Below are 12,013 nucleotides of genomic sequence, written 5' to 3'. Positions count from 1 at the left end.
CAACATATGATTTTACATATGTACATTACAAGTTATTATTATTTTCAATTCACAATGATAAACTATCTATATCTAAATCTTTGCATATACTGTGCTGTATAAAACTGTCTACACTATTAAAACTTTATGTGATAAAAAAAATGCCATATAGGGAAATGATGATGTCATATCACCACCTTATTTGGGCATATAGCTACCATATTCGGGCCCATCACGCTTTTTTGGTCAAACAGGTTTGATCGTAGACTATCTTGTCTTGGTGGTATCAATAGTTTTAAAAAAGAAAAAACCTCAGAATTGTGTAAATATAATTAATTTACAAGAGTGACACTGATTTGCTTTTTACAAAACCCTGCTTCTAAAAAAATCGTGGAATTAAAAAATGAAAGATGATAATATAAGTTGCTGAATTCTGTTTCAGACGCTTGCAATATACATAATAATGAAAAAGGAACATTATGCATTGTTTAATGAGTTTACTTTACATCTATAAATATGATCTCATTTATACTGTGAACAATATCAGTATACAATCATGTAAATTGGTTTTGTAATTTTGTGTTGTTCAGCTTTATTATTATGAATAAATTACAATTCATTAGCCCAGTGTGAAGAGTGAGATTTCACTAGTCTGACATGGCGTCATAAAACTTTCACACATTTTGTGAGCTATGAGTAGAATAAACGTCTGATGTCTCTCGCTTTTCTTGGCGCAAGCACGCTAGCAACTGTTAAGCTATAGGCCTATGATTTGGACTTTTACCCATGAAACATGCGTGTGTTAAAGTTATAATCTATGATGCGATGCAATGCATTTTCTTTTGGTAAAGCTTTGTTCCCACTAAGACGTAAGCGCATCACAGCGCGATGCAAACTGTTAATTGTGATTGGTCAACTCACTTAAGCTTGGTTCCCACTAGAACGTAACGCAAGGACGTAAACGCAACGCAAGCGTTTTAACCAATGACAAGCGACGTTATAGACAGTTAGCAATAACAAGCGAATAAGCCATCGCTTGTGATTGGTCAATTCACTTGCGTTGCGTTACGTCCTTGCGTCGCGTCGCTAGTGGGAACCACGCTTTAAGTTCGCTTACGTCCCTCTGCGTTGCGTCCAATTGTTAACCAATCTTTACAATGCGATGGATTTCTGATCTTTTGGTGATCCTTGCTGCTTCCCCCCAATCTATGACGCAACGCACATGAATTTAACCAATCATGACGCGATGGATCATCCCAACTTTTTCTTTGTGATTGGCCAACTACAGTAATTTGCGTTGCGCGTTCACCATTGCGTTGCTTCCAAGTGGGATTTGAACCAAGTAAGAAGAATATGTTATTCATTTATATTTTCATTCACAGGCCTTCAAGAGATTATGGCAACTTCAAAGGATTGGGATGAACTAGTTTGGGCGTGGAAAGGATGGCGAGACGAGGTGGGTCGAGCTAATCGGCCTCTTTATATCGATTATGTCGATTTAAAAAACGAAGCTGCAAAAATACTAGGTGAGTAGTTAGACGCGGGAAAACCAGTTGTAAAAGAAGTTGCAACAACAGCTATAACTATATGTACATCATTTCCCGCGCCAACAAAAAGCAATGTTAATGAAGTTTTTAGAGAGAGAGAACAGTGCGAAATGATTTGTGCTTATTTTAAGATAGAACGAAGGAACATACACATACATTATACTTGCATCCGCTCTGTAATGTCCTGGTCTATTCTATATTCACAGGCTTTAGCGACACCGGTGAGCAGTGGAGAGCACATTACGAAACAGACACCATAGCCGATGATGCTAAGGCTCTGTACGAGGAAATTCTACCACTTTACAAACAGCTCCATGCGTATGTTAGACGAAGGCTTAAGAAGGTTTATGGTGACAATGTGGATTTAAAATCTGCTCTGCCTTCAAACATATTAGGTAGGCCTACTACCGCGCTAGAGTGGTGCTTAAAGATGACCGATCCCGTTCCCTGGGTTCCAGTTCTGTCAGAGGAAAAAAAAATCTCCACTTCCTAGGATTTACTTAAAACTTTGTTTATGAAGAGCATGCCTGTTTGTCTTGTGAACAGGATTGCCACCTTTAAGAAGGATAGTGAATGAATTCGCTTATTGTTATCCTTGGCAAGTAGCCTATATACAAATTAATTATCATTATCGAAAGATATTAAATTTACAATTTTGACAACTCACAGTTGCATATTGCTCACCTAATATTGATTTAAACTATAACAGCTATAATTATTATAGGGCCTAATGAGTAGATATTGATCGAACGTAGGCCTACCCATTATTGTTATGTTCTATTAATTATATATATATCTCTATAGGTGACATGTGGGGGAGATTTTGGGGTAAAATATATGACGTTGTAGAACCGTATCCTGATGCAACAAGTGTTGATGTAACACCACAACTGATAGAACAAGTAAGTGTTATTCTATAAAATTGTTTAAATATGAAACGGGTTTTTTTGTCGCAAAAGACAGTAACGGCGTCCCATATATTTCATTTTTTTTAAACAGATTTTATTTTAAACTTGACAAAAAAAAAGGTTGATTGAGTTTCTCAAAATAATAAGCAATTAGTGACTCAATTATAGAATGATACTTTTACATATACAGGTCCTTGTGAAAAAATGACAATTCTCAAGAGAAACATTTCACCATACTACCTGCTTATGAATTTTACTTTTTATTTTGAAAGGGTTACACTGCTCTCGAAATGTTCAACGTATCAGATTCGTTCTTTGTTTCACTGGGTCTGCAACCGATGCCCGAGCTATTTTGGGCTAAAAGTATGATTACGAAACCAACGGATGGAAGAACCGTTGTGTGTCACCCTACAGCGTGGGATTTTTACAACAGGGTCGATTTCAGGTAAGCAAACGAATCCTAATAAAATACAAAATCATCTGACCAATTACTCAACACCCTGACGCAAAGCTACTCCACAGTAGTTAAAAACAATTACAAAATATGAAAGCCTTGAATTGTTTAAAAAACTGGGGTCACATCCAATATTACCTCCAGTACGCCCCTCTGCCTTACGTATACCATGATGGAGCCAACGGTGCCTTCCATGAGGCCGTAGGCGAAGTTATGTCTACGTCAGTTGCCACTCCAAAGCACCTCAAGAAAATAGGCCTCTTGGATATTGAAGACACAGATTATAGTAAATTAATCTTGCTTTATTTTGCTATACGAATAGAATGATCAGAATCAGACGTTTTCAATTTCGCAGACGAGTACTGTAGTATACGTCTTTAAACTATCTTTTGACCGCCATAAATCCTTGTCTTTATTGATTTTTTTAGAAACGGATATCAACTTCCTCCTGAAGCAGTCTCTAGATGTCATTGGAACATTACCATTTAGCTACATGATAGATCAGTGGCGATGGGGAGTGTTTGCAGGAGACATCACGCCAGAAACGTACACCGAAGAATGGTGGAAAATGAAGTAGGTGGTAATCCATGGGTCACGCCTCTAAAGTTTTGTTCTTGATTTAACGAAAGCGAGCTGACAAATTACGAGGAACAGTTCGGATGACCCATCGCGTCGTGATTGGTCAAATTGCTTGCGGTACGCTTACATCCTTGCGTTGCGTCCAAATGGGAACTGAGGACATGGCCTACTATTTTTTAGTGAATGTTGTATGCGGTGAACTAGTCTTATGGTAAGACAGTTAATACAACCACCATATTCAATGACACATTTATTTATTTCCTTTCTTCCTTTCTTTATAGATTGGATCTTGTGGGAGTCGTTCCCCCTGTACCACGAGAGGAGAGGGATCTTGATGCCACTGCACTTCTGCACATTGTCATCGACTATCCATTTCTCAGGTTTGCAATTTTGGATTGTCAGGTTTGATTTTATGCATTTCTTCAAAAAATTCTATTGTAATTTTTTGTTTACCAGTATAGTATTCATTTACGGGGTGCCAAATAACATGACATGAATATAGATAGTGTGTCGTTGGCGCCCCGTATAATACGCTTTAAATGTTTGCAGGTACTTTTTAAGGACAATAATCCAGTTTCAGTTTTATGAAGCAATGTGTAATGCCTCGGGTCACCAAGGACCGTTACACAAATGCGATTTCTACGAATCAAAAGAAGCGGGAAAACTTCTTGGGTAAGAACAATGGAATTTACATTATTTGCGAATGTATAGGCCTAAAGGCCTCCGTCTACACTATCAAACTTTATGTGACAAAAAATGTGATATGCCCATATAAGGACATGACTTCACTACCATATTTAGGCACATCACACCTTTTTTGTCAAACTAGTTTTATACCACCTTGATTATAGAGACATCGTAGTCGCAACAATATATGTTTCTATTTATGCTTTTTTTAGCACGATAATGTCCTCAATTTTTAAGTTATCATAGTTTATCAGTGTGCAGAGAATATGACATTATTCATGTTTTACCGTAAGGTTTTGCTGACATCGTACAAACGAAAGGGCTTTAAATTATCCAGTACACTTCTATTAATACAAAAACTGTACATATTGTTCAATTACAAATTTGACATTTCTAGGGACATGCTAAAACTTGGAAGAAGTAAGCCATGGCCTGAAGCAATGGAAGCCATAACCGGACAGCGGGAAATGTCTGCTAAGCCCCTGTTGCAATATTTCGAACCTCTGAGAGAATGGCTAGAAGAAGAAAATAAACGTAACGACGAATTTATTGGATGGGAGAAAACATGGCGACCATGTAAGACATTTTATTTCCACTTTTAGGATTTAATCGTAGTCTACATTAGCAAATAACAACATGTTTGCTAGTGTTCTCTTCTGCAAACTTCTTTCTGCAGTTAAACTGGTTTACACTGACACGTTTGTTTCCAAATGCCCAGTTTGTCAAGAAAAGTTTCAAAGTTAGACCAGTCCTTCAACAAACCACATAAATATGTTTGCACAGTATAAACATTAGTTTGCAAACACGAGAGCAAACTCCGAATTTGCTAACACAAACTTATTAAAGTTGGCTTTCTGCAAAAAATTACAAATTTCTAGCGTCTTTGAACTCTCCATTTCATTCTGTAAATTTTGCTTTTATAAGCATAATCCTACTTATTTCGTAGAAAATATGTTCATGCCTTTTTATTTTTAGTTAGATAAAAGTAAAATGTTTATCTTTTACCGTTTCAGATGACACGAGCAGCGGTACCCGATTTGTGCCACTCTTTGCTACTTTTGTTATGTTGCTCTTAGTAAATCAATTAGTTGTTGCTGAATAAGACAACAATCCGTCTCGGTTTCAAACAACCAAGACAAAATGTAAACAACAATCACGTGAGATGACCTCAAAAACTATAAGTCCTCCCTTTTGTACACTTTTATATATCTTTGTATTCATATACAGCTCTCTTTTTCATTTTTAATCTAGATTCTTGTTTTGTGTAACGTTTTATCGAAATTCTTTGAAATGTTATAGACTTACAAGCGTTCATATTGTTTTCTAATCAAATGTTTGTGTTTGGTTTTTAAATAAGGCCTATTTGTAGATTATATTGCATATAAAACTACTTCATAGTGAATTTGAATGTTGATACGTTTTGTTTTTGTATGGTGAATATTATTATAAACTGATTTTGATCATTGGAAATAAATGTGATTTAAATAATGATTGGATATGTTAGATTTGTTTTCTACGAAACATAACATCACAAATTCTTGAGCCGATTCTAAAGCCCTGTTTACAGTATCAACTAGATTTTCAAATGTGGAATACCCAAATATGATGGTGATATACCCAAATATGTATTAATATTACATCATCATGTCCATATATAGGCACATCACATTTTTTTGTCACATAACGTTTGATAGTGTAGACAGAGCTTTAGTCGTGCAATGTACGTTTAATTGTAACACTAGTAGAAAGAAAGGTACTTCAGTCGGGAAAGGAATTTCACACCTTTTTGTCAAACTAGTCTGATATGTAGACAGAGTTTCATTTTAGGATAATACAGTCGTTTGGACAAAGTTAATGAAGTTAAATAATAAGTATGTCTTGATTGAACTTTACCGACAGGTAATTAATCATCTTCCGGATTTGTTAACAAAGGGGGAGAAATTGAAAAGCAGTGACTCGGGGTGTTTGACATATTAAAGTTTAATGTGTGCCGTTATGATGTTTAGTTTTATTTTCATTTAAATTGGGTACGTTTACGAAAATTGAAAAGCAGTGACTCGGGGGTGTTTGACATATTAAAGTTTAATGTGTGCCGTTATGATGTTTAGTTTTATTTTCATTTAAATTGGTTACGTTTACGAAAAGATTTCTTTGTTTCCTTTTAAAATAAAACAAAAGGTGGGTAAAGAGGGACGCTACTGACATCATGTATAAATTATTTTAGTGTGTATAAATATATGGGTAAATTGTGTATAATGTTGTAGTCAAAATAGACATTTCAGTAGATCTCTACCAGAATGAATGCCTATAAACCAACAGTTGGTTTCACTCATTCCAAAAGAAAATCCACAGAATGCAACGTACCTTCTGAAAAGGTAAAGGATGACTACACAAAGGAACCAACAGAGGCACGTAAAAGTAATGAAATAGATTTCACTCGGAAGCTAATCAAATCAGATAAGCAGCAGATGATTTCCCCATATTTTAAGTTTCCAGTGCACAAAATATCGAGAGAAAATTTAGATTGTGATTACATTCAACTTCTTGATAAAAGCTCAGCTGATACTTTGTATAAACAATGTGAGGAAGAGATTGAATATTTTACAGGTGATCTTGCAAAGGTGAAAGTGTTTGGTAGATGGTTTAATATACCTAGAAAACAGGTTAGTTTCTCTTTATTTTTTCTTCATGGTTTCATGACGTTAATGTAGGCTACATACTATTACGTTTAAAAAGATGCATTTTTACATTTTAATTACCGGCCTACCGCACTGTTTTCGTTTTATGCAACAGAATAACAGTTAACCAAGCCTACAGCACTGTTTTCGTTTTATGCAACAGAATATTAACAGTTAACCAGAATCCAACTGATTATAATTGTATATACATAAGAGAAACATTTTTAATAGTATGTTTCAACTCTGACAGGTTTCTTATGGTGATACGGGTTTAACATACACATATTCAGGCAATATAGTGCCAGCCTTGCCATGGCCACCGTTCCTGAAAGATCTTCGAGATTATTTGAAAGAAGTCACAGGGTTCTACTTCAATTTTGTTTTGGTTAACAGGTACATATTTATTATATATCTATAGGGCCTATATGTTTATATTTGTTATAATTAAATAATGCAAAGCTTCCTTATGGCTACATTGTTTATACATTTTGTACATTTGATTTTTTCTCAATTTTACTCTCAAGATTGTATAATTGAACAATATCAGTAATCAGTCTTTTCGTCATCTATTAGAATCTCTCACTTTTTTTATCTGCACAAAACTGTGTTTAATTATGTTGTATGGTTTATTGTTTTTATACTAAAAAGTTAAGTGCAAAAAGGATATTTATTTTCTAGCTTAAATTACAGTACAATTTTTTTATTTTAATTTATGTTTCTTTACTAGATATGCAGACGGTAATGATTCTATTGGTGAACATAAAGACGATGAGAAAGATATCAATAAATTTAGTTCAATTGCGGCCATTTCATTAGGTCAAACACGATTGTTTAGATTTCGCCATGGTGCTACACGAGGAATGAGACACAAAAGAAGTATTGAACCAGTAAATGTTGATCTTAAACACGGTAGCTTACTATTGATGAATTATCCAACTAACGAGTATTGGTACCATTCGCTGCCTAAAAAACCATCCATCAAACTACCAAGAATAAATCTGACATTTAGAGATATTAAAAGATGAGAAAAGGTCAGGATTACTTTAGAACGCAAATCTTATTAGCAACAATTCATGAACAATTGTTCTAAATGTAATAGTTACATGTATTTGTGTTTTATCAAAATGTAATGGTTACCTAGCATACATTATTATTGGCGGCTGTCAAAAAACTATTTTTAACAATTCATTTCTTGTATCTTCCTTTTTTATTTATTGTAAAAAAATTTTGAAATAATTAGTAGCATGGTACAAGGAATCGGCCCTGGAAAAAATAACAACAACTAATTTAATTCTTCTTTTTCTGTTGAATTATTATTATTATGTTTGTGATGTGTATTGCAATAGATTTGTTTAATGAAATAAGTTAATTATGTTTTGACTTAATTTATGTCAGTGTAAATTTGTAAAAGTAGTTTTCCTATTTTAATTCATGGTAAATTTATTTCTTGACTTAATTTAATTTGTTTTCTGTTCTGTTGAAGTATTATTATTATGTTTTGTAAAGTGTAGTGCAATAGAATGTGTATTGAAATAAATTTTGTTTTTTAACAGCAACAATAAAAATGAAATTTGATCTTTGCGTGTTATTTAACTCCTGTATGATGTTTTTCTAATTTATTTATACCAAAAAAAAAAAAAACAAGTTTTTGAATTTGTTAAATGTAATTGCAAAAACACAAATGAATGTGATTAAAAAATATTCTGTTTACTTTTTTTTTTTTTATTTGAAACAGTAGTATTTTTAACAGTAGTTATATTTTATATATAATAAGTGATATTACAAAAAAATAAACATACAAAATGTATAAAGCATAGACTTATTAAATTTAAATACAATTTCTTTATTTCAAAATGAATTTCATTTTCTACGTGTTTTCAATTTTAAATCTTTTAAGAAAGACACAATACGTACTGCTAAAAAAAAAAAACGCACACAAAAGAAGACAAATTTGAGACGCACGGTATGTAACGACACTTTCAATAAGAAGGCATATTATAAATGTATTTTTACCAAATTTATAAAGTAAATGGTTATTATTGAGAAATATACATTTTAGATAAATGATAACACATCTAAAATTAATTAGAGAGATCAATACAATATTGTGTTCATGATAATTTGTTTTGATGACTAGAGGAAACATCTGAAGAAATTCAACGAAAAACAAGCGTTAACACCATACCAGTCACTAAGAATGCTACTACTCTGAAAAAAACATCTCCCTTCCTACACAGAAACAAATTCTGAACGAAAATAAAAAAAAAAAAAAAAAAAATTAGTAAACGAAACACGCGCATTATAAATAAAATGAATAATTTAAGAATATTAGTTAAACTACGCACGAACAAAAAACGAAACATACTAACCGATTCATCGTCATTACAAAGTTCAAATAACGAAAACTTTTCCTTGAAAAATCTACAGGAGACACGTTTTACATTTTCTAACTGCAGTTCAGTGTCACATTGTGTCGCAACACATGTACATACAACGAGTCCTGTCACAAGTCTGCCGACATTTATTTTTCTATCGCTCATCATTTGTTCTAATACATAATACAGCGCTTCCGAAGAAATATCTTTACACAATTCTAACACATTAAAATTGTTTTCCAACTCTTTACAAGCACGAATAGTACTCTGGAGGATGGGTGAATCCAAAACAACTAACCCCGTCAATTTATATTCAATGTATGCTAAAACCACTTCCTCTAAATCAACCATAACGCTCGACAAACAATTGATAATGGATGTAATGGTCAAGAAAGTTACAACTTAAAACATTTATTTTTGTTTTTTAAAAAGAAGTTGTAACATAGAAACTAATTTTGTCAGGAAATGTATTTTTATCATTTATGTGGTTTATTTGTGTTTAGAAAGTTACAACATTAACATTTAATTTGGTCAAAAATGTGAATATACGGAGCCGATATTCAGTGTCACATTGTGTCGCAACACATGTACATACAACGAGTCCTGTCACAAGTCTGCCGACATTTATTTTTCTGTCGCTCATCATTTGTTCTAATACATAATACAGCGCTTCCGAAGAAATATCTTTACACAATTCTAACACATTAAAATTGTTTTCCAACTCTTTACAAGCACGAATAGTACTCTGGAGGATGGGGTGAATCCAAAACAACTAACCCCGTCAATTTATATTCAATGTATGCTAAAACCACTTCCTCTAAATCAACCATAACGCTCGACAAACAATTGATAATGGATGTAATGGTCAAGAAAGTTACAACTTAAAACATTTATTTTTGTTTTTTAAAAAGAAGTTGTAACATAGAAACTAATTTTGTCAGGAAATGTATTTTTATCATTTATGTGGTTTATTTGTGTTTAGAAAGTTACAACATTAACATTTAATTTGGTCAAAAATGTGAATATACGGAGCCGATTGTAATTTTTAATCCTTAGTATAGTGAGAGATTTTATAAACAAAAAAAGAGCGAACGGAAATTAATGATTGCAGATTAGACATATAGAAATGGATTGAAATTGGAAATCCACATGATCAAAGAAAAGAAACCCATTGTTTCGACAGAAGCTAATGACATTTACAAAGGATGACACAGTTTGAATAGAGTAATTACCGTATAACATAATTAAATTTTACACCACCAATACTACCGGGGTGTTTAGGATCGTAATATACTTTTCTTAAGTACTCATCCATACTCATTACCCTCAATCACCCAAATGAAAACTTAATAAATAAATCAAATACTTAAATAACACGCAAAGATCAAATTTCATTTTCGTTGTTGCTTTTAAAAGAAAAAACACAACCTTTATTTTAACACACATTCTATTTCAATATATTTTACAACCATAATAATAATAAACTTTACCGAAAAGAAATAAGAATTATAAAAATATATAACATTAATTAAAAAAAAAAGTGTTAAGATAATATTTAAATTTGTACAAATTACAATTGGTTAAGAATCTTATTAAAAAGTTCTGAATCATTTGTAATCAACTTTATGGCTTTATCGAACGCATCAACATTGATACAACGTAAATGAAAGTAGTTTAGCGCCCATTCAAAATGGGTAGCGCTATTGTCCACAAGTTTCAATGCCAGAATTGGTCGAAAAAATGTTAGCAGTTGTTCATATCTTGAGCCGTGAAAGTTATAACGTTCAACCATGTCATTCAGAATGAATATAAATTCTTCTATGAAAACCTTCTCAATTGTTCTCATTATTTCATTGTACTCAAGTTCGGTAGTTTCTTTCTTAATCTCCACCTCCAGCACAGGGTTCAGGTACTCTTCTGTAAACACCTCATCTTCTACCTCATCTTCTACATCGGCTTTTCTTGCCAGAAATAGGTGGTAGTCACCTACCGATGACGTGTCGTCATATACAATTCTCTCCTCTTCAGAAATTATTCTCGATCTATAATGTTCGTCTTCTTCAGTATTAGATATATTATTTAAATCAACGTTCATTGGAGGTGGGGGTTGAATCGCCAGTAAACACGTCATATCCCCGGCCATCTCTTCCCTCATCTCTTCCTCCTCCTCTGCTGTAAAATAGGCACCAGTCATAGCTAGTATGTCTTCGTCTTCAAATTCTGAATCACTGCTTATATATATAACTTCTTCTTCGACATCAGAGTCCATAGTAAGATCAATGATTTCAATCACAGAACCCATAAGTAACTAGTTGTTGGTTTTTGGTCTGTCTTGTCGAGCTCTGTAGCGTTGTAGAATGATGTAAATATTACAAAATAATCGAGAGTTATATACAGTGAAAAGCGCTGTGTTCCTTTTGTTTCATTAAGTAGCTTCCCCAATGTCATTGAATTTAAATCATCATTCCGTTTTTCCAAAAGATTGCATTGTAATTACGGGGAACTGTTTTAACCAATCGTAATTGTCATTCTGGTAACTTTTTTTGGTCCGTGATTCTAGAAACTTAAAAATGAGTACTAATAGATAAGTTCAGCGTTCAAGTGATCATCTTACTTAAAAATATATAAATAAAAATAATTATAACTTAAACTAATAACTAACTACTGAACTAATTTACTTGAATTTAAAATCCTAAGAATAAGTAAAAAAAAAAAAAAAATTAACATCTAACGACAGAATTCATTTTTTAAAAACATGCACAGGTGTTTTCAGTTGTAAATTTGTTTAATTATGAACAGAGAAAAA

At 32.9% G+C, this 12,013-nt stretch overlaps 3 protein-coding genes and 1 long non-coding RNA gene across 4 annotated transcripts in view; 3 read left to right on the top strand and 1 right to left on the bottom strand.

The window, feature by feature from the left end:
• The window catches only part of LOC144838754 (microtubule nucleation factor SSNA1-like), a 204,999-nt gene that overhangs the window by 31,655 nt on the left and 161,331 nt on the right, over positions 1 to 12,013 (bottom strand). The window lies entirely within an intron of this gene.
• The window catches only part of LOC144838731 (angiotensin-converting enzyme-like), a 30,251-nt gene that overhangs the window by 3,101 nt on the left and 15,137 nt on the right, over positions 1 to 12,013 (top strand). Inside the window, exons 4-7 of the mRNA XM_078694191.1 lie at positions 1,362 to 1,505; positions 1,733 to 1,921; positions 2,331 to 2,428; positions 2,707 to 2,879. Coding sequence (XP_078550317.1) covers positions 1,362 to 1,505; positions 1,733 to 1,921; positions 2,331 to 2,428; positions 2,707 to 2,879 — 604 coding nt within the window. The remainder of the gene's footprint in view (positions 1 to 1,361; positions 1,506 to 1,732; positions 1,922 to 2,330; positions 2,429 to 2,706; positions 2,880 to 12,013) is intronic.
• Positions 2,979 to 5,309, top strand: LOC144836988 (angiotensin-converting enzyme 2-like). The gene is made up of 6 exons (XM_078691954.1): positions 2,979 to 3,174; positions 3,317 to 3,461; positions 3,749 to 3,847; positions 4,017 to 4,139; positions 4,552 to 4,730; positions 5,168 to 5,309. Exons 1-6 carry the CDS (start codon positions 2,979 to 2,981, stop codon positions 5,254 to 5,256), a joined length of 831 nt encoding a protein of 276 aa, XP_078548080.1. The 3' UTR covers positions 5,257 to 5,309.
• LOC144838759 (uncharacterized) lies at positions 6,496 to 7,597 on the top strand. Its single transcript, XR_013611703.1, has 3 exons — positions 6,496 to 6,529; positions 6,599 to 7,225; positions 7,560 to 7,597. It is a non-coding gene; the product is annotated as an uncharacterized LOC144838759 (long non-coding RNA).

The sequence above is a fragment of the Antedon bifida genome, chromosome 3, assembly GCF_963402885.1.
Source record: "Antedon bifida chromosome 3, ecAntBifi1.1, whole genome shotgun sequence".
Lineage (NCBI taxonomy): Eukaryota > Metazoa > Echinodermata > Crinoidea > Comatulida > Antedonidae > Antedon > Antedon bifida.
Note: the sequence above shows the minus strand (reverse complement) of the source record. Positions and strands in the feature narration are given on the sequence as shown.

Coding starts and splice junctions, on each gene's coding strand:
- LOC144836988 (XM_078691954.1), top strand. CDS start 2,979: ATGAAAGCCTTGAATTGTTTAAAAAACTGGGGTCACATCCAATATTAC. Junction 3,848..4,016: donor ATCGACTATCCATTTCTCAG/GTTTGCAATTTT, acceptor AAATGTTTGCAG/GTACTTTTTAAGGACAATAA. Junction 4,731..5,167: donor GGAGAAAACATGGCGACCAT/GTAAGACATTTT, acceptor TTACCGTTTCAG/ATGACACGAGCAGCGGTACC.